This window comes from Bos taurus, chromosome 3 (genome assembly GCF_002263795.3).
Source record: "Bos taurus isolate L1 Dominette 01449 registration number 42190680 breed Hereford chromosome 3, ARS-UCD2.0, whole genome shotgun sequence".
NCBI lineage: Eukaryota > Metazoa > Chordata > Mammalia > Artiodactyla > Bovidae > Bos > Bos taurus.
This window is the reverse complement of record NC_037330.1, coordinates 14329392-14348531: the sequence shown is the minus strand read 5'-3', so window position 1 is coordinate 14348531 and position 19140 is coordinate 14329392. Positions and strand designations below refer to the sequence as shown.

The window sequence follows — 19140 nt, the reverse complement described above, 5'->3', positions numbered from 1 at the left end:
AGTGAGTGGGGCTCACCCCGTAGCGCCGGAAGAGCCCGTCCAGCTCCTCGCTGGCGCGCCGGTACTTGTCCTCCAGCAGGGGGCTCTGTTCCAGCGAGTCCTCCCCGTCGGGCTCCGGGCTGTCGCAGCCGTTGAAGCCCTTCTTCCTCAGGGTCTGTAACCGCACCACCACCGTCAGCAGGGGTGAGGGTCCTCCCCTGCCTGCCCTCTGGCGCTCCTTCCAGCCCCTCCCCAAGACTCCCCTACTGTCTCCCCACCTCAGGGTTCTCAGCCCCCTCCCCTCACGGTGGCCCACCCCTCCTGGGGCACCGTGTGGCTCTGTGGTTGGTGGCAGGGCGGGGCATTTCTGGGGGATGGGTTGAGGGGCCAGCCCTGAGCCGCTGGTGCCTGTGCAGCCTTAGGCGAGCTGGCCAGAGGCACAGAAGGTCCTCAGGAGAAGGCAGCTCTAGGGCTGACTGCCTGACTCCACCCCTGGGCTCTATTTAAAAAAAGAACGGAAGAGAGAAGTAGAGACTGAGACAGAAAGGGAGAAGAATAAGAGGGAAAAAGGCAAAATCGTTCCTTGCATTTACTGAGTTCCTAGCATGCACCACCTTGTGCGCTGTCCCTGACCAAAGGCTCATGCTTTTCTCGTGCATTCATACAGAGCAGGGCACGCACGCCTGGTGCGTCTAGAGGAGACCCCCAGGCCGCCCTCTCCACGCTCAGAACATCTTCACAGATACTTGTTTTGTCTTGGAAATGAATGTAAATTTTACTTTCTAGTCTAGAGTAAATCTGTTTTCTCTAATATAAAAATAAAGGAATTTCCTCCCTATCTGTTGAAATCAAGTCTTGCTCCCAGAAGGCAGGCCTGTGGCTTCCCAGGCGCCCTCTTCATCGGCACAGGTCCTGAACCCCCAGTGAGAGAAGCAGACACTGGGCTGCCTCATTCAATTCACAACACTCTTCAAAGCAGGCACTGGCCCCATTTCATGGGGGTGGGCACCAAGGCTTGTGGAAGCTAAACCACCTGCCCAAGGCCACACAGCCCGTAAAAGGCCTGAGCTGGATTCCAAAGCCCATGTCCTTTAATGGTTCATCAGGTCGGCGCTCTCTGAAACAGAAAACAGAGCCACGGGGACCCACAAAGGGACAAAGACAGAGCAGGAGAGATGGAAACAAAGAACGAGACAGAGAAAGAAAGAGTCAGATGCAGGAGCACATCAAAAGATGGAGAAGGAAGAAAAAAGAGAGAGAGAATCTGAGAGAAGACAGAGCAGAGATGTCATGTTATACCTGACAGATGAGAAGAAAATGGCTCAGACAGTGCTGGGTGGGCGTGGGCTGAGTGGGCAGCCCCAGCTGACAGCTACCTTGCTGCCCTCCTTCCTTCTCGGGCCCGGGGTTTGTGTGAGAGGATGTGGGTTTATATGCGTGTGCACATGGGTGAGGGGGCTTCACGGGGCAGGTGTACACGTGTGTGTGCGTGGGCGTGGGGTGTGCAGCTCCAGGCGGGGGCGGGGTCTGCGCGCGGCCCACCTCGATGATGTCGGCGTTGGTGCGGCTCTCATGGGGCTCGTTGTACTCCGTGTACTTGAGCAGCACCTTGTCCATGTCCGTGCTGGCGTACTGGAACAGCTTGTTGGAGTGGTTGAAGATGATGAGCGCGATCTCGCAGTCACAGAGCACGCTCAGCTCGTACGCCTTCTTCATCAGCCCGAACTTCCGCTTGGTGAACGTCACCTGTAGATGGGTGGGTGGGCAGCCAGGTGTGGCTCAGTCAAGGGCTGCCCAGAAGTTCCACCCACAGGCAGCTGGACATAGCCCCTGCCTCAGGGTAACACAGCCCTGTTCTTAGGAGCCCCTGTCTGGGGAAGGAACAGGTCAGCACCTCTCTGCCAAAACATGGCCAAGACACAGCCTGGAGCCAATTCACTGAAGGCAAAGAAGTCAGATGGACAGAACTCCACACCTCTGGGATGGAGGCTACGAAGAGGTTAGGGAAGGAGAAAACAAGAGCTTCCAGGCTCTTCCTTTGGGATAGGAGGAGGGGAGGGATTCACCCTGTGAAAGGGGAAGTGCCTGGGCATGTTCTGAGGCCTGCACGCTGAACGTGGGAGGGACGCAGGTCTGCCTGGCCGCAGCAGCGGTGAGCCCTAGGGTTCTAGGACTCAAGACTCCTAAGAGATGCAGGGAGATGGGGGTTCCTCTTCTCCCAACTCAGCCCTTGCCCTTCCATAATAGACTCCAGAGCCCCCTTATTCCAGGAAGCCTTCTTGGAGTGGCTAGAAGGATTGGAGGCAGAGGCCAACTCCCTATCCACAACGGGCTCCAGGATCCCCTCACCTGTCGGTTCCGCTCATCGGTGATTCGCTGGATCTGAATCTTTTTCCTCCCCATCTTTTCTGGGGATCCTCAGTGCCAGGAAAGGGAGGGGATTGCTGGGTGGCGGGTCTCGGCACACCTTACACTGTGCTCATGAACGGTCTTGGACCAGCGCTCAGTTCATGGTCTGCAGGACACCTTCTGCACAGCCTCCTGGGTGGGGAGGGTTACAAGAGGACTGTCAGCCGTGGCTACCTGCAGCCCAGCTCCCTGGGCACACCGACCAGGCTCACAGCACCCCTGTGAGAGGCTGGCAGCATCTGAGCCCCATCCACAAACCGAGGAGATGGTGGTGAAGAGGTGATGGCACGCTACAGCCAAGCACAAGCTAGAATTCACTCAGGCCCAGGACTCTGCTAAAGGCTTTCCCCACACCATCACAGCTGCCCTCAGGCTTCAGGTCAGACAGAATACACTCAGGAAGCTCCTTGACTTCCAAGGGTCTGGGTCCTAGAGAATGCCTCAGGCCCTCTTTCTTCCCAGAGCTCACCCAGAGCAGAGACACCTGGGCTCCCCGGCTGCCCCACTGGCCGAGGATGGCGGTTCCCATACGGAGCCTGGTGCAGAGAATGGGCCGAGTGAACACACTCCAAGAGTGTGAACAGCTCACACGGGGTACCTGCTACCAGAATACCAGTGTGTCTGCGCCCCTGGCTCAAGAACATACCAGTGCAGGTCCAGAGCAGTGGGTCTCACACCTGACTTGGAGCCCTGGAGCCTGCAGATCCAGAGTAGGGCTCAGGCTGAAGAAGCCCTCTCTCCCTTCAACCAGGGCTCCTGGACACCAATCTGTTCTACTCAGTGGGCCTTGGCCTAAACTTCAGGCTTGAAGAAAGGATTCTGCTGCTTTAAACAAACAAACAAACCCTCTAGACCAGAGGTCTGTGAATTTTTTCTTTAAAAAGCTAAATCGTAAGTATTTCAGGCTTCGCAGGCCATACACTACTCAACTCTGCCACTGCAGCGTGAATGCAGCTGTGGACAACACAATTAAAGGAATGAGTGTGGCTGTGCCCCCAGTAAAACTAGATTTTTAAGAACAGGCGGCATGGCCAGATTTGGCCCATGGGTCATAGTTTGCACACTCCTGCTCTAGAGGAATGAGCCATGTCTAGAGCCCAAGTTCAGACTAAGAGTAGTGCCCCCCAACCTTGCTCAACTCCGAGCAGCAGGTAAAATATAAGATCAGTGCCATACAGGAAAGAGGCTGCTGGCAGCCAGGGGACACAGGCACCAGGTAGAGGGACCCCCATCTCAGGACACCTACAAACCCATCACGGCCCGCTGCTCGAAGAACTCCAGTTCCAGAGCCAAGAGGGGAAACGGAGCCCCACACTGAACAACATGAGGTAACGGGATGGACGGAGGCACAGAGATGGCAGCCACGCTCGAGCCAGAAAAGGAGCATGCTCGGGGTGGACAGTGCTCTAACAAGCCAGGCGGCTGGGGTGGGGGTGGGGGAGCAGGAAGGGCCCAGGATGGAGGCACAAGATGACCCCAGGGCCCTTCCAGCTCTGATTCCAGAGATGGATTAGTGAGGGACGGTGGCAGGGGGCCCATACCTCCCAAAGCCACTCTGAAAGGGTCCTGGGAGGAGTCCCGGCCACATGCCAGCCCTCCTCGAGAGTTCCCCTTCCGCAGAGTCCCTGCGGGAGAGCCCACCAGTGTCCAGGGGGGTGGGCTCTCACCTCCCCCACCCAACTCGGACAGAGGTGTCACTGGAACCCCCTCCCCAGCCCCCATTTCAGTGGTTGCTGAGTTTCTCTGGAGCCTTTACATATCCAATCAACTGTGGCCCCCTGGGTTCCACGGCAGATGCCGAAGTTCTGCCTTGGCCACAGAGGGGCGCAGAGAGGGCCGGCAGGGACTCTGTGGACTTGGAAGGAGCCAGGAATATCCCTCCCCACTCTCTCCCACTACCAGGACTTTCCCTCAGGCCTTCCCTAGCTCAGTTAGCTGGGAAGAGCACTTCTGCTGAGTCCAGGTATCTCTGGAAAACAATGTAGCTCTCTCTCTACTCCAGGAGGGACCCTCCACTTCTCCCTCTCTCTTCCCAGGGAGAAATCCCCAAACACTTCTCCCCGCTTTCCTACCCTCAGGGTGCCCCATGGACCCTGGGCCTTCTACTGTCCACCTTCACGCATGCCCTAGGACATCACCAACAACAGCCCAGTCAACCCTGAGCTGGCTGAGCCGACATCTGGACCCAGAACCAGCTCCAGCCATCCCATCCCTTGCCTGTGACCCCAACATCTGCCAAACACTGTAAAGGCTCTACTTCAAGGATTTCGGCTCCTCTGCCTTCCAGTGCAACCCAAAGGCTGTATTTTCCAGAGTTTCAGTGGTATGGGCTTGGCAGTGAAATACTGAGGGCAAGGGAGGGCTTTCCTAAAATTTAACTATTCGAGAAGAGGGCTTTTAAAACAGGATTCTCTGATCTAGCCTTGAAAACCCCAATCCAGACTGGTAATGCAGTCACGATAACCCTCCTCTGGCTTATAGCACCACCTGTCCCTCTCTCCTACTTTTACTACCTCATTCTTGTCACCTTTTGTTCACCAGCAAATTTTTGCTGAGATATAACCACTTTCAGCTTATGGCCCATGCTCTCTTTGCTCTCATGATCCTCAGAAAAGTCATTCCTACAATCTAACTTCTTTCCTTAGATCCTCCCCAAATTACTGACTTTCGTAGTATTCTAATCTTTTCTTTTTAGCACTTATCATGAATATGTGTGTTTGTGTGTGTGTGTAAAAGTCGCTCAGTCGTGTACGACTCTTTGCGACCCCATGGACTATACAGTCCATGGAATTCTCCAGGCCAGAACACTGGAGTAAGGAGCCGTTCCCTCCTCCAGGGGATCTTCCCAACCCAGGGATGGAACCCAGGTCTTCCCCATTGCAGGCAGATCCTTTACCAGCTGACCCACCAGGGAAGCCCAAGAATGCTGCAGTGGGTAGCCTATCCCTTCTCCAGCAGATCTTGACCCAGGGATCAAACTGGGGTCTCCCACATTGCAAGCAGAGTCTTCACCAGCTGAGCCACCAGGGAACCCTATCATGAATGTAAATAATCATCATTCCGTGCTTCTGTTTATTGCCTGGCTCCCCTATAGGACTGAAGCTTTATGAGGGCAGGAACCACGTCTATATTCTTCACCACTCTATCCCCTGTGAAGAGGAGCTCTAGAGATGTCTGTTGAAAAGAAGGAAGGGCTGTTTTATTGCCATGACCCTGTGAGAAGTTCGTCCTGGGGTCTAACTTCTGTTAGTCCTGCTGCAGGACCAGCTCCCCTCACTCTGTGCTCTGTGGAAACACAACTCTTCCTCTCCCAGCTGCACCAATAGCCTGCCTATTTGGACACCATCTACCCTCCAACCACTCCTGCCACTTCAGTCCTCAACCCTCCCTACCCTCAGGTTGGTTGGTACAGAGGGTGAGACTCTGAAGTCTTCTAAGGAGCAGCCCTGAGCACATGGAGATGGAGAGGATGGGGTTGCTCAGGCAACTGTCGCCTGGCAACCAGCTCCCTGGCTGATCTCCTACACCGCCCCCCCCACCCCCGCCTCATGCTGGGGGAGCCGGGATGCAAGAGGGAACAGGACTGAGAAGACAGGGAAGGCACCGAGGCCCACTGAGCCTTGGCTGACAGAGGAGAGCCGGGTAAACAGGCCAGGCCTCAGCCACCCTCAGTCCCTGCCAAGGCCCCAAAGCACTTTCATGACTCCAGGTTCCCGTGGCCCCTTCCTATTACCACTCTCACCTCTGTGCTAACTGCCCAAGGAGAAGATGCCCCTTCCACGGGCAGTCCTTCTTCCTATCTCACCAGGAGGCTCCCATAAAGCAGGCTCAGTCTGTATCCTTTCCCCTTCTGCTATCCATCCATTCTCTGTTGCTGCAGAGTCTTGGAAAGCTTGGGGGCAAGAAAATGAACTCAGCCCTTACTTTGGTAAAAGGGCTGGCTGGGGCCTGGGTGGGCATGATGAACCCTAAACTGACCCTATCCAAGGTATGGAAGCCTACCTTGTCCAAGCTTCCCTCCTAGCCAATTAGGGAAATTTTAATGAACACCTGGATCTCCTTAATCAGCCCTCTGCCTAATTACCTAACCAACTGCCAGGAGCCGGAGGCCTGAGCATCTGTTATGCAGATGTGAGCCTTTTCTTCCTCGCCGGGCCCAGCCCCACTCCTCTTCCCCTCGCTAGTCACTCCTCCTCCAGGAAGCCCTCCCAGATGACTGGCTTTTGGCTGCTTCTCCTGGAGGCCAAAGGCTTGGGAGGGTGAAGAGCTGCTATGCAGACAGGGGGCTGTCCAGGATGGCCTTTCTGCTCTGATGGCCCCAGGGCCGAATCATTCCTGACCTCAGGCCACAGCTATGACTCGGGCTGGCAGCTGTCACTGAAAGTCCCCCCTCAAAGGCTCCAGCTGACTCTGATTCACCTACTCTGGGTAGTGCTGGGAGGACAGGACTGGGGGGTAAGTGGGAGCAGACAGAGAGAGGGCCTCACCCCACAGAGACAGAAGGAGTGTAGGACGAGGGGGATGGCAGCTGAGCTGAGCCCCAGGGAGGCAGGCGAGGACCCACTGTGGAGAAGGGTGGCTGCAGAGAAGCCTTTGCTAGTGGAGTGCAAAGAGGCCAGGAGGCTTCTCTCACAACACTCTTGACAAGGAGGAGAGGCTGAGTGAGGGGACCAGACACGGTGGGGTTCCAGGAGGACCCCACGGACGACCAGTTTTCTCTGCTGGGCCACAGACCCAACAAGAACATGTGGGTTGTACTGACAAGCAAAGGAGCTGCAAATAATACATAAAGTGTACCCTAAAGGGGGTCTTGGTTTGGAGGGGGCATGGGAGAAGTAACAGGCCCCTGCCTCCCCCAATGTAACACCTCTTGGTACCTGAGCAATATTCAAACCATTCTCGGGTTTCAGAATGATGCTATCTCAGTTCCTGTGTGAGGGTGGCCTGGGGCCAGCTGGAGGAGTGGGGGGAGCGGTCAGGGCAGCCTCTCGGAGCTGCCGTTGCAGCAGGGCTGCCATTCCTGGGAGAGCTGCGGGACAGGCACCTTCCAAAGGTAACCCCCACCTCCTCTCTCCTGTTGCTGTCAGGGGACCACCTACCTCCCCGCTCCCCTTCCACCCAGATCCATCCTCTGTCCCAGTGGCCCAGAGGCTCGGAGGCACTGCAGAGCATCCGCTTTCAGAGCTGCCACACCAGCGCAAGTCAAAATGGAGCAGCTGCCCAGAGAGGCTGAGTGAGCAGCCCCCGTCACAGAGCAACGGGCTTCAAACCCCTGCTCTTCCACAGTGAGAAAGGCAACTCTCATTAAGCAGGCCCTTCATCCCTTCCTCCCAGGCTGCTCAGGGCTGCAGGCTGTGGACTGGAGGGGAAGGCAAGAGGCGCTGGAGACAGCTGTCATCCCTCCTCCCGCCCCTTCCCTGTGGCTGGGCTGCAGGGCATGAAATAAGCAGCAGGCGCTGGGGGAGGGGGTGACAATCCAATCCACCTGTCACCCCCACAGTCAGGCGGCCTCAAGCAGCCTGCTCACTAACAAGGGAGGAGGCGTGGGTGAGCCAGACACAGAGGGGGGTGGCAAAGGGGGACAGACACACAGACGCAGGAAAAGAGACACAGAAAAAGAAGTAGAGTCCAAGAGGAAGGCAGAGTGAGGGGCAGAGGTGGACAGAGACAGAGAGAGCCAGAGGAGAAAGCGAGAGGCAGGAGACCAGAGACAAAGATTCAGAGAGAGGCGGGTAGAGAACGAGAGGCAGGTTCAACAACTGCTTGCAGCGCCCTGATGGAGGCTGGGCATGGGGCATAACTCCACAGGACTCCATCCCCGCCCCAAAAACCTGCAGTCCCGCCAAGAGACAGACAAGGGCAGGGCAGGGAGAGCCAGGGAGACCTTCAGGGGCCAGGACTGGGCCCAGACCTGGCCTGGGACAGAGCATCTTGGCTCTTGGGGCTCTGGCTAGGTCCAGGCTTGAGGGCAGGCAGGCTGTGAGAGCGGGTGGATGGAGGTAAGCGTAAGTAAGGCCCAGGAGCCCTCTCAACACCCTGGGCACTGCCTCTATTCCTGCCCCACTCCAGGGCTCACAACCTTCCAAGCCACTCTCTCTAAGCACAGACACAAGCTGGGTGGGGGCTCTGGAAGATGGGTGGGAAGGCGAGCTCAGGGACCACTGACAGGTGGGGCCCAGGCAGGAGTCCTGGGGTTTGCAGCCTCAGGGGGATGCAGAGCCCTTTCTTCACAAACGCTATACTAGTCCTTGAGTTGGGGGCATTCCCCTCCCCTCAAAGTCTGGGCCGAGGCAGGGCCCCTCTCCCTGACCCTGCACAGTCCAATTCTCACACGCCCAGCCAGCTCCCCACCCACTGCTCCCTGGCTCCTCTCTGCTCTCCATTCTCTCTGCCCCCTCCCACGCACTTGCCCTAGAGTTCTAGGGTCTGCTCTCAAAGGCACAGGCCGGACCCATCCCCATCCTCCTCCTCCTCTCTTCAACGTACTGTTTGGCAGGCTCACTCCCCAAACCCCTGGTTCCCACCATCGTCCCCTCCCTCGGGGACTCCCCTCCCCCAGCCCAGCAGCCTCAGGGCTGGGCAGGGGCTATTTTTAGTCTGGGCACTGAGCTAATTTTAACTCACCGACAGGGGACCTGGGGGCGGGCTGTCGGGTTGGGGGGAGGGAGAGAAGGACCAGTCCAAGAAAGCTGGACCTGGGGCAGCAGGGGCGGGGGGCGGGGGGGGCGGTGTCTTAGGTCCCAGGCGCCCTAAGTGGAGGCAGGCACTGCAGCCCCAGTTGAAGGCACAGGAATTGACCTGCCAAGAGGAGCACCCAGCGTGGAGAGCAGGGCTAGAGGCCCTCCCTCCAGCTTCCGCTGGACAACTCTCCACCCTGGGCTTCCCGCCCTCTTCTCCTTGGCAAGTCTCCTGGGATGGGTCATCCTGTTCTCTGCCCAGGAGATGCCTCTCTCGTGAGGGTCTGTCTCCTGAGCCTCCTCCACTGCTTCCCCACCCCAGCTTGTCCTTCCTGTAGTCTAGCTCTCATCCTTCCTGTAGCAGCTCAGAGGCCCAATGGCTCCCTAAAGAGGCAGCTGCCGACCCCCACCCCCAACCTCTAGCACTTCCCACCCAGCTCTGGCCTTCCATTAGTGGCCTCTGGGCTGGCTCCCAGGACCCACCCTAGTCCCTAGCAGGTTTGGGAGCCACACTGCTGACCTCAGAAATAACTGGGGGGAGGGGGGGACGGGGGAAGTGGTAACAGGAGATGGAGTCCTCGTAGAAAAGGGAGAGGTGAGGAAGGGCAGTGAACAGCCCAGGGAAATACTGGGACTGTGGGTAGGGATTCTGGGTGCTTGGGTTCAAGTCCCTGCCCTGGCCCTAACTCACTGTGTGAACCTGAATAAGTCATTGCCCCCTCCAGGGTTCACCCCCCTCCCCTGGCCAGTACAATGGGAAGGTGGCATGGACCAGGTACCCTAGTGCCCTTCCAGCCTAGACATTCTGTTCCTATGCTCTTTATAGAACCCCAAAAAGAAAGGGAGATCAGGACTCTCATGACACCATGGAGAGGTGACAGTGGAGGTGGCCCGCTTACATGCCGTCCTCCAGCTTAGGAGGGGAGGGCAACGTGGAGGCCAGGAGAGGAGGCACAGGCCTGACGAAGAGGGGGTGCTTTCGGAACGACAACCTCCACAACAGATGGCCAAGGCTTGACAAGAGGCTCATGGTAGGTGAGGGCAGGTGCCAGGCGGGGCACACGGGCCCCGGAGGCAGAGGTTCTGCCAAACAAATCCCCTCACACACACAGAATGCTATCCGACCCAGGGCTGGGGCACCTGCTTCCGGTTAGAGCAGTGACTGACCCAAGGTCGCTGTCATGGTCATTAGGGGGGCCAGCTCTGGAAGCCGAGCTGGAGCCTCGCTTCATGCTCTAGCTAGCAGGCTGATCAGTAATGACTCACTACTGCTCATCTGCATGGGCATTTGCATAGTGTATCTGATCTTATTCCATCAACTTCTACTTCCCACTCCAGGGCCTGGGACACCCCAACCCAGCATCCCTAGGCACTCAGGGACCCCAGGTGGAGTTCTTGGCACCTCAGGTCTCCCATCTCATCCTTCTCCAGAAAACATCCCTCACTTGATCCAGTGGTACCGTCTAGAGCTCTCAATCCAACAGGGTCCTCCCCTCTTGTCTAGGCCCCCTGTCCAGGAAGGGATGAGAGGGGAGAAGGTGTAATTACGAGGAGCAACTGAACACTGGAGCTGGAGGAATTTTACAAGATTCATGAGGTGAAGTGTGATCTTTCCACAACGGCCTGGGGGTCCTCCGGAGAAAAGCCCTAGTCCCCTCTTTAGTGACAAGGCTGGGGCAGCGGTAGGCTAGGGGTGGACCGTCCTTTACTTCTATTTCTGTCTCCATGTCTAAATTCCACTCTCAAGAGTGCAAAGTGAGAGGAAACAGCCTAGTGCAGTGTGCAAGACAGATGTGAAGACTACAGAGAGGACTTCCCAGGGCTGTCTGTGAACTCAGTCATCTCTGGGGCTAAAATTTGCTTTGTTAGACGTTACTCGACCAAGCATGGGCAGCTGGTAACTCTTGGGAGGGGATGATGGCCACAGCATTATAGTCCAACCACGGGAGCTAGAAGACAGCTGATCCCTTGCCTACCTTGAAGAGGTCAAACTGACCTCTGTTCGTCCAGTTATAATACCTACGCTTCCAGCCATACCCCCTGAAAGAATGAAGTCAAGCAATGGTCTCCTATCCCAGGAAGTTCTTCCTGCTATCTAACCACCATGCCTCCCACTGCAGCCAACCCTTCCCTGGCAACCTAAGCTCACTCCACTCATCTCCATCAGAGTGGTGGCCGGGGGCCCGGCCAGCGAAGCCTCGGCTGAGGAGGTGGGGCGGTTGGGACGGTTAGTGTGTCACCTTCCACCTCCCCACCCAACTTCCCTCTGGGGTCTCAGGAGACAGAAGTGAAAGTGGCAGCTGGGGCCTTGGGGGCGGGTCAGCTTGAGAGCCGTTGGGGTGAGCTTAATGCCACCAGTGCTGGGTCTAGGCTGCCTGCCATTGCAGCAGGTGGGCTGATGGTTAGATCAGGAGAGGGACTGCCCATGGAAATGAGGGCTTGGGAAAACTATGAGGTGTGGGCCCCTGGCCAAAGGAAGAGCAAACTGAAGAGAAAAAAGTGGGGAAAAGCAGGCAGTACAGTCTCAGAAGGGCACTCTCTTCCACGGCAGTGGTTTGTTTCCTTGTTTAAAGCAGCAGGGTCCTTTTTTCCCCATCCACAGAACGGGGCACGGCTGCTCAGGCTGAAGCAGGTGAAGGGATTGCATGTCCTCACTGCTGGGACATGACAGGGAGGGGCCTGAGGCTGAGCCCTCACACTGGACAGCACCAATTCCAATGGAAGGGAAGGCAGTGGAGGAGAATGCAAAGTGTTCACCTACTATTACCGCCAGCACCCCCACCCCAAAGAGGCCAATCCAATCAGGGAGAGCAAATCCTCCTAGAGACATCATGACCTCGGGAAGCCACCGAGGATTTAAAGGGGCCGCTCCGGGTGGCAGCTGGATCTCCTTCTGACTCGAAGGACAGTCCTCTAAGCCCCTGGCAAGGGAGGGCAGGCAGTGCGGCTGCGTGGGCCTGCCGAGGCGGCCAGCCAGGCAGCTCTTACAGGATTAGCTTGCTGCTTTCAGGAAAGGTGCCAGGTGAGGTTAAGATGCCCAGCCAGATGGAGCACCCCCCACCCCCACGGGCAGACAGTGGTGGGGGGGAGTGGTGGGGGGAAAGTACCTGCACAGATCTATGCAAACACTTGCCCCCAAATTTGATCCACGCCCTTCACCGATATGCAGTTTCTCACCCTTTCTTGAAGATATTGTACAAAGACCCCTCTGATTACTAACAGTGAGGATCCCTGTGTACCCAGCTTTCTCTGCCACTTCTATCATCAAGAGCTACCCTCCGTCTAAGGAGGAAGTCCAGTCTATCGTCTGCTCTCAATCCTTCTGCTACACTTTACAACCAGGGCCCCACCCCAGCGAGCAGGTGAGGAGGCCAAGAGGTTCCTCCTCTCTGCTCCCTTCAGCTCCCCACCCTCTGGGCTGACAGGTGGGGGAGACAAGAGGGAACAGCTGGGCCAGGACACCTGTCCCCACCCAGTCAGCCTGGGCCTCACAGGCCACCATGGGGTATGCACAGGGCAGTCAGCAGAGAGGGGCAGGCAGCTGTGGGGGGTGGAGGGAAGGGGCTCAGCGGCCCAGAGATGTGACTGGGAAGGCCTGAGGCAACACTCTCCAAAGCAGCCCTCCCTCCAGGTCTGCCCCCAACCGTCAATACACACAGGCTCTAAAGGTTGAGGTCATCTGCCCCATCCCCTTGCCTCCGTGCTACTTGATCCAGCTGGAGCGGGGAGACTCCACAAAGAGACCAACCCTCCTCTCCCCACCCACACCCACTCCTGCTGTCGGTCTTCCCTTGAGGTCTGAGCATCAGCTCTCTCTTACTCCTCCTCGTTCTCCCAACCCTCAATCCCAAGTATTTGCTGGCAGGGGTGGGGGCAGGGAAATCATGAGAGATAAGTAAGCAGCCAGAGGGATCTGCTAACACTCTGGGGTGAAATGAGGAGGGGACAGTTCTGAGACAAGGAGATGTCTGGATGGGGAGAGCAGAGGTGGGCTCAGCTTCCCAAGCCCACCCCTGGGTCTTCTCGAGGCCCTCCTCAGCCCCCCTCACATCAAGTTCCTGCCTGGGACACAGTGCGCCCCTGCCCCACCTTCAGGACTATGGTCTTAGCAGCCAAGTCCAGGGCCAGGCTGGAGCTGATGTCTGGAAGAAAGGATACAGCCACTTTCCAAGCACTGTGTTGAGTACCACAAATTTTCCCATGGAACCTTTTAACCTTTTTTTTCCCCAGGGGAGGCATCTCTGTTTCATAGATATGGAAACCAACTCAGAGATGGGCAGGGACTTGCCCAAGGTCACCAGGAGTAAGAGGCAGAGGTGGGCTGACTGGTGGGCACAGCGCTTCCCTGCACAGCTTGGAGTGAGAGCAGGCAGGGTCTCCCTTCCTGGGAGCAACAGCACATTCCTTCCGGGGCAGATTCCCTACCATCAGGCTCAAGTCAGCCATGCCTCTCACCCTTCGCACAAGCCCAGGACTCTTGTGGCTCAAATCTTTCCTGATCCTCAGTCATCTCATATGGCAGCTTTAGAGGGTACTAACCAGTACCCAGGAGGAGTCTGAGTGTCACCTGTTCCTGCTTACATATCCGTGCTTTGGGAACCTTACCCCATGACAGTCAATCAGAAGACCTTCTCAGGGAACCAAAGCATGCCCCGCCCCACCCCCAACCTGCCACCAGACCCTAATCCTCTGCCTTCCTGTCGGGGAATCCTACTGAGTTGGTCCTTCCCTTCAGTGTATCTTCCTTTTACCCCCAGGTCTCCCTGGGCCTTCCTTTCCACTGCCCTTCCTGTGGGCATGATCCTTCCCTTAATCTTAGACAAAAACCCTTAGCAACTCCTAACTAGGAAAACTTGAGCAAGTCACTTAAATCTCTTACTCAGTCTCCCTAATTACAAAGGAAAAAACAAATGAAATAGTGTATGAGAAATAAATGAATCTTCCTACGTTTCCATGCCTAGCACAGAGCTTGGCACACAGGGACACAATAAATGGAGGTTTCCTTCCTCCAGTCCCCAGGGATCTCAAAAGTTTTAGTTTTTGGTCTCCAAAGCATATTGGAAAACACGGTGAGTGGGGTACTGCCTGAGGGTAAAGTGCTCATGACCGCGGAGCAAAACAAGCTCCCTCTCTATATGCTTCCTGGGCCTTTCTAACTCCTCAGGGAGTGGCCAGAGCACCAAGCCAAGGTCAGTGACCAGGCCTAGAGCCTGGAGCCTCCTGGGAGGCTGGGAGGGTGAGTTTAAGTGAGTAAATATGGTCCCGCCTGGGTGAGGCCAGCAACAGGCCAGAGCTCCAGACAAGTCCCTCTCCTCCCAGCCTACAACAGAGGGGAGAGAGACCAGACAGGAGGCGCAACTGTCATCCCCCAGTCCCAAGCTCTCAGGATCTCGTGCAGAGTCAGTGAACGCATGGCCCACCTCCACCCTAGAGAGGATCAGCCACAAGCATGGCTAGGCTCCCAGGAAGGGGAGCTTGTGGACACGGCCTCAAGAAAAGGGAAAATCAGATGCAAAGGGCCCTGGGGATCGCCCAGGCTAGGGGTCAGCCCCGAGATGCCTGAGGGCTCAGATGTAACCTTGATACCTCGGACTGGCCTTGTTTATCTGGGTGAGTGGGGAGTGCGACGGAGACCAGTGACAAACCACCCAAAGACCCAGGTGCTCTGCTCACCACAAAGCTAGGTCAAACTCCTGTACATCTGCAAAGTGGACTCACCCAAAGACATGCGGGTAGCATGAGGGGCCAAGGCAGGCTGAGCCAGGGCCACAGAGGGACAGATGGTGGCGGGGATGGAGTGGTGGGCAAAGGGCAGTGATGGAAGTCAGCCAGGCCTCCCCAACTCACACACCATGCTCTAGCTCTAGACTCAATTCCTCGAGCTCCCTTCAACACTCCTCTCTTTAGGGTTCTCCACGCCTCTGCCTTCTTGCCTCCAGTCCCCTCACCCTGTTTCCAGTCTCTGATCTTCTAATTATCTTTGCCTTTCAGTGCCCCCACCCCCACAGGACGCAGTGGCTCCAGGGTGTGGACACACCATATGTATGTGCTGCACACCTCCATGCACGTGTGCCACTAAACGCTATGGACCCGCCAGATATACCCGGGCATGCTGGTTTCCACAGGACCCCACTCACCCGCCCTTGCCAGGGGAAAGGGGCCCAAAGGCGAGCCATCCCACAAGTCCAGGACAAACTCTCCTCAGGATACTTGCAGTCCCAGACAGCGAGGGAGAAGAGAAGATAAATACTCCAGGAGCCAAATAGCACCATCCACACTAGGCCAAAGTTCAAGGCCTTTCAGCAGAGCCACCAAGAGCCACTGGAGAAGAAAGTACTCTGAGATCCGTCTTTCTCCGGCCAAGCTGGAGCGCGCTCTCTCTCCCTCGTCCACCTCCACTGTTAAGTCCTTCCTGAAGTCTAAGCTCCATTCTGCCTGCTGAAGTTGTGGGCAGACAGGGACATCAACCGCCACAGAGAAAGGGGTTCAGCTCCCAGAAGAGAACTACCTGCAACCGACGCCTCCCCCTCACCCCATGAGTAAGTCACCAAACTGGGACCGAAGGACAGATGGCTGGCCGGACTCCTGCCCCATGACTGGCTCGTAAAAGCCACTAGCGATTACAGTGATGCTAAGGCTACGCTGGCCCCGCCACCATCTCTTCCTTCCCTCTAAAAGGCAGATAATTGCCTCAAACCAGTTGGCTTGAGAGCCTGGAGAGCCCCAGCCCTGATCCCAAGGGGTGGGGCACGCCTGTCAGCATAGTGCCTCAAGACCCAGAACCTGAGCTGAGGTTCGAGGGCCAGGTCTGATCCTCAGACCCACTTCCAGAACCCAGGTGAACACCAGCTATGACTTGTTCCCAAGAGCTGAGGTCTCCATTACCCATCCCCCCCAAGTCCCCTTCTCCAGTAAGGCCACCATGCTCTGGACTAGAGAGACACGGAGGCAAGAGGCCTGGCTCTCAACACAGCTAGGGGAGAAATGCTGGGCCCACCCATTCGTTTCTGGCGCCTCCCGCCCACAGAGGCACACAAGTGGGAGGCAAAGTGTCCAACACAGGGTCCCATCCACACCAGGCCAGGGCGAGCACTGAGAGCCTGGGCCAAAGCCAAACGGGGAGGGTGGGGGCCTGGCTGGCCAGAAGACGGTTGACAGGAGGAGTAGAGAGGCAGGCCTCTCTGGGGGCACAAGGGCCAGGAAAATCCACAGCACAGAGACGTTCCCAGGGCAGAGTCGGGGAGGAGGAGGGGCTAGGCCACAATCAGTGAGGGCCTAACCCCAAGGCCTCTTCTTTCCTGTCCTTCTTGGAGGCCAGGAGGCCTCCTCCAGCCTCCTGACTGTCGGTTCTCCAGCCCCAACCTCAAGAGCCTACCCTCTGCCTTCTCCCCTCATCACACCTCCCAGGAAAAACCCAGGAAAGATTAAAAAAAAAACACACACACACAAAAAAACACCTTCTGGAGAGATTATGTAACAAGCAGCCAGAAAGACGATCATATCTCCCAGCCTATGAGAAGAGCCAGGAGCCAAGAGAGGCAGAGTGGGGAAGCCCAGGCTCCTCCAGCACAGGGACAGCGGGTACAGAGTAGGGGGGAACGGGCACCCCCGTCACACTCCCAAGTCCTCCACTACTGTGTTCCAGGCACTGGGTACAGCAGACAGAACCTCCCATGCCCATGCCCCGTTACCAGGGCCCTGCTTCTCCCCTTGGACCAGGGCCTCCAAGGGGAAGGACCGAGTCCTCCTTCCTGAGGTCTCTCCCTGCTATGAAGCCATGCCTGAGAGTGGTGGCTGGACTAAGGCACTGACACAGACTTGCTGTGTGACCTCAGATTTAAAAAACAACCTCTCTGGCCTCTAAAGGAGTGTAAGTAAAAGCTCCCCATTCCCACAGAGAAATCAGAAACCCTTCCCTTTACAAATGTACACACACACAAATTTACAAACACCTACTGGTAGTGTTGGGAGAGGGGTGGCATGGAAGTTACAACAAAGAGAGTATGACCACTGAGACCCAAGGGTCCATATGTCTGCTGGGCAAAGTGGGGAAAGACTTACACATGAACTCCAGTGATTCCCCAGTCACTCTATACAAACGGGTACTCAGCCACCTTCACACTGATCCCACCCCACCCCCATCTTCTGCCCAACACACTGGGAAACCACAGGAAGGAAATTCATTCCCAGGCATGCCGTGGGAGCTGGGACAGCCAGGCTAAGTCCTGGGGCGGGTGTGACCCGGCGGCCACAGGAGGGTGGACATCTGTGAACACTGACATGTGCTTTTTTCAACACTCTCCTTGACTACTAAGACTTCCCTGTTGGGGGTTTGGAGGGGAGTGGGAGGTGGACAGCTCCCTAACTTCAAAACACCCAATCTCCTGCTGGCCTGGGCTCCCCTGCTATCTGGAGGCCAGAGCAGCCCAAGGTCACCACCCCAGACGTTAAACTTCCCATAGTCCAGGCTGGGCCCTGAATTGCCTAGAAGACCCACAGAGGGAATGGGGGGAAGGGGTGGGGAGGACCACTCACCCAAACCAAAGAAACCAAGGCTACAGAGACCTCAAAAGGGGGCTGGGCACTGAAAAGGGGGACACAGGATCCACCCACTGTACCCTCCCCCAACCCACCAACAATGAGCTGCTTAAAAAGAGGCAGAGAAAGCCTCCCACTCAAAGGACAAACCTGGGATAACCTAAGTCAGTGGTTCCAAGGGTGCCCACACTCAGGAGCCCTCCTTTCATTAGGGAGAGACCTCAGGAGGCCTTTGAGAGATTAGCTTGAATCACTAGGGGAAAGGAGACCCTGCCTGTAAGACCAAACCAGACAGGAAAGGGGCTGGCACTGGAGTAAAAGACTAGATGCATCTCAGTCTCCTTGGCTCTCCGTCCCCAAAAGCCCCCCAACACTCACTAGACCCCCCACTCCCAGCCCAGCTCAGCCTGCCATAGGTGAAGAAAGCGACTGGAGAACTCTCGCCCAGATGTTGAACAGCTGCAAACTTCTGGCCGGGGGTTCTCCAGTTGGGTCTACTGACAAACCAGATCAGGGGTCTCGGGAGGAGAGGGCGAGGAGGTCCCAAGGAAAGGCCCTGCCTGGCCACCTCCGCGGTGACTCCGCGTCCCAACTCCACAGGCACCGGGCAAGCCCGGGCCCCGGACACACACACACACACACTCACACTCACACACCCCAACCCACCACCCTGGTGTCATCTGAACAACATCCCCCCTCCCTCCCCCGCTTCCCAAACAGCTGCGGCTCCCCCCGCCCCCACCCTCCCGCCGCCCTCCCAGGCCCCCTTCTGCACCATTTCGGGCCAAGGAGGAGGGAACAGGCGGCGCGAGGAGGGAGAGGGAGGGAGGGCCGGCTGTTAAAATGTCAGTCGCTCCTGGCTGTCACCGGAGACCCCTTCTGAGGATGGCGCCCCTTCCCAGACCACTGGGGGGTCCGCCGTAACCCCGGGACACCAACAGACCGGCGCGCCCCCAAGCCGTCCGTCCCCACCCCGATCCCAACACCCAAGGGAATTACAGCCCACTCTACTTGTCCCCGTCAGCCGACTCCCTCACCCAAACAGTCCCCCATGTAATCTCCCACCAACGCCACACGAAAAGAGCCCGCTCCGCGAGTTCCTCCCAGCCCAGGAGGCCACCCCATCCCACCTCTCAGGGGGACGGTCTAGACCACCCTCCACCCCAACCTCAGGACGGGGTGGGGGAGGGGGCCTCTTAAAGCGGCAGGCGCATTATTTTTCTTTACTCACCGGCCCCGCTGGGGGAAGGGAGGATGTCACGGCTGGGAGGGGGTAGCTCTCGCCCCTAGTCCCGGGGCTCTTCAGCACCTGGAAGCCGCAGCTCCGGGCAGGGGGAATAATTAGTGAGGACGGCGTCCGCGCGGGCCCTGGGCGGCGCCGGGGGGCCTGGGCCCCCGTCGTGGGCGCGCGAGCGGGCAGGCAGACGGGGGACCGGAGCCGACCGCCCGAGCCGCCTCGGCTGTTGTTGATATTTTGCTTCCTTCCTCCTTTCAGGCTCCAAAGGTAACTCCTCCAGCCCCCGGGAGTCGAGGCCGA

At 57.3% G+C, this 19140-nt stretch overlaps 1 protein-coding gene across 6 annotated transcripts in view; it reads right to left on the bottom strand.

Annotated features, from left to right (window-relative positions):
* The window catches only part of MEF2D (myocyte enhancer factor 2D), a 32987-nt gene extending 13872 nt beyond the window's left edge, over positions 1-19115 (bottom strand). For 3 of the 6 annotated variants that reach the window (XM_005203603.5, XM_005203605.5, XM_024984388.2), the window contains exons 1-3: positions 18835-19115; positions 2329-2520; positions 1522-1725 (exon numbers count right to left, since the gene is read on the bottom strand). In XM_005203603.5, the coding sequence (XP_005203660.1) occupies positions 1522-1725; positions 2329-2382 (258 nt within the window). In that variant the 5' untranslated portion in view covers positions 2383-2520; positions 18835-19115. Of the gene's footprint in view, positions 1-16; positions 155-1521; positions 1726-2328; positions 2521-18640 lie in introns of all 6 variants that reach the window. The other 3 variants (XM_005203602.5, NM_001205178.2, XM_059881290.1) reach the window with 2 other exon arrangements.
* Between the last annotated feature and the right edge of the window lie 25 nt (positions 19116-19140).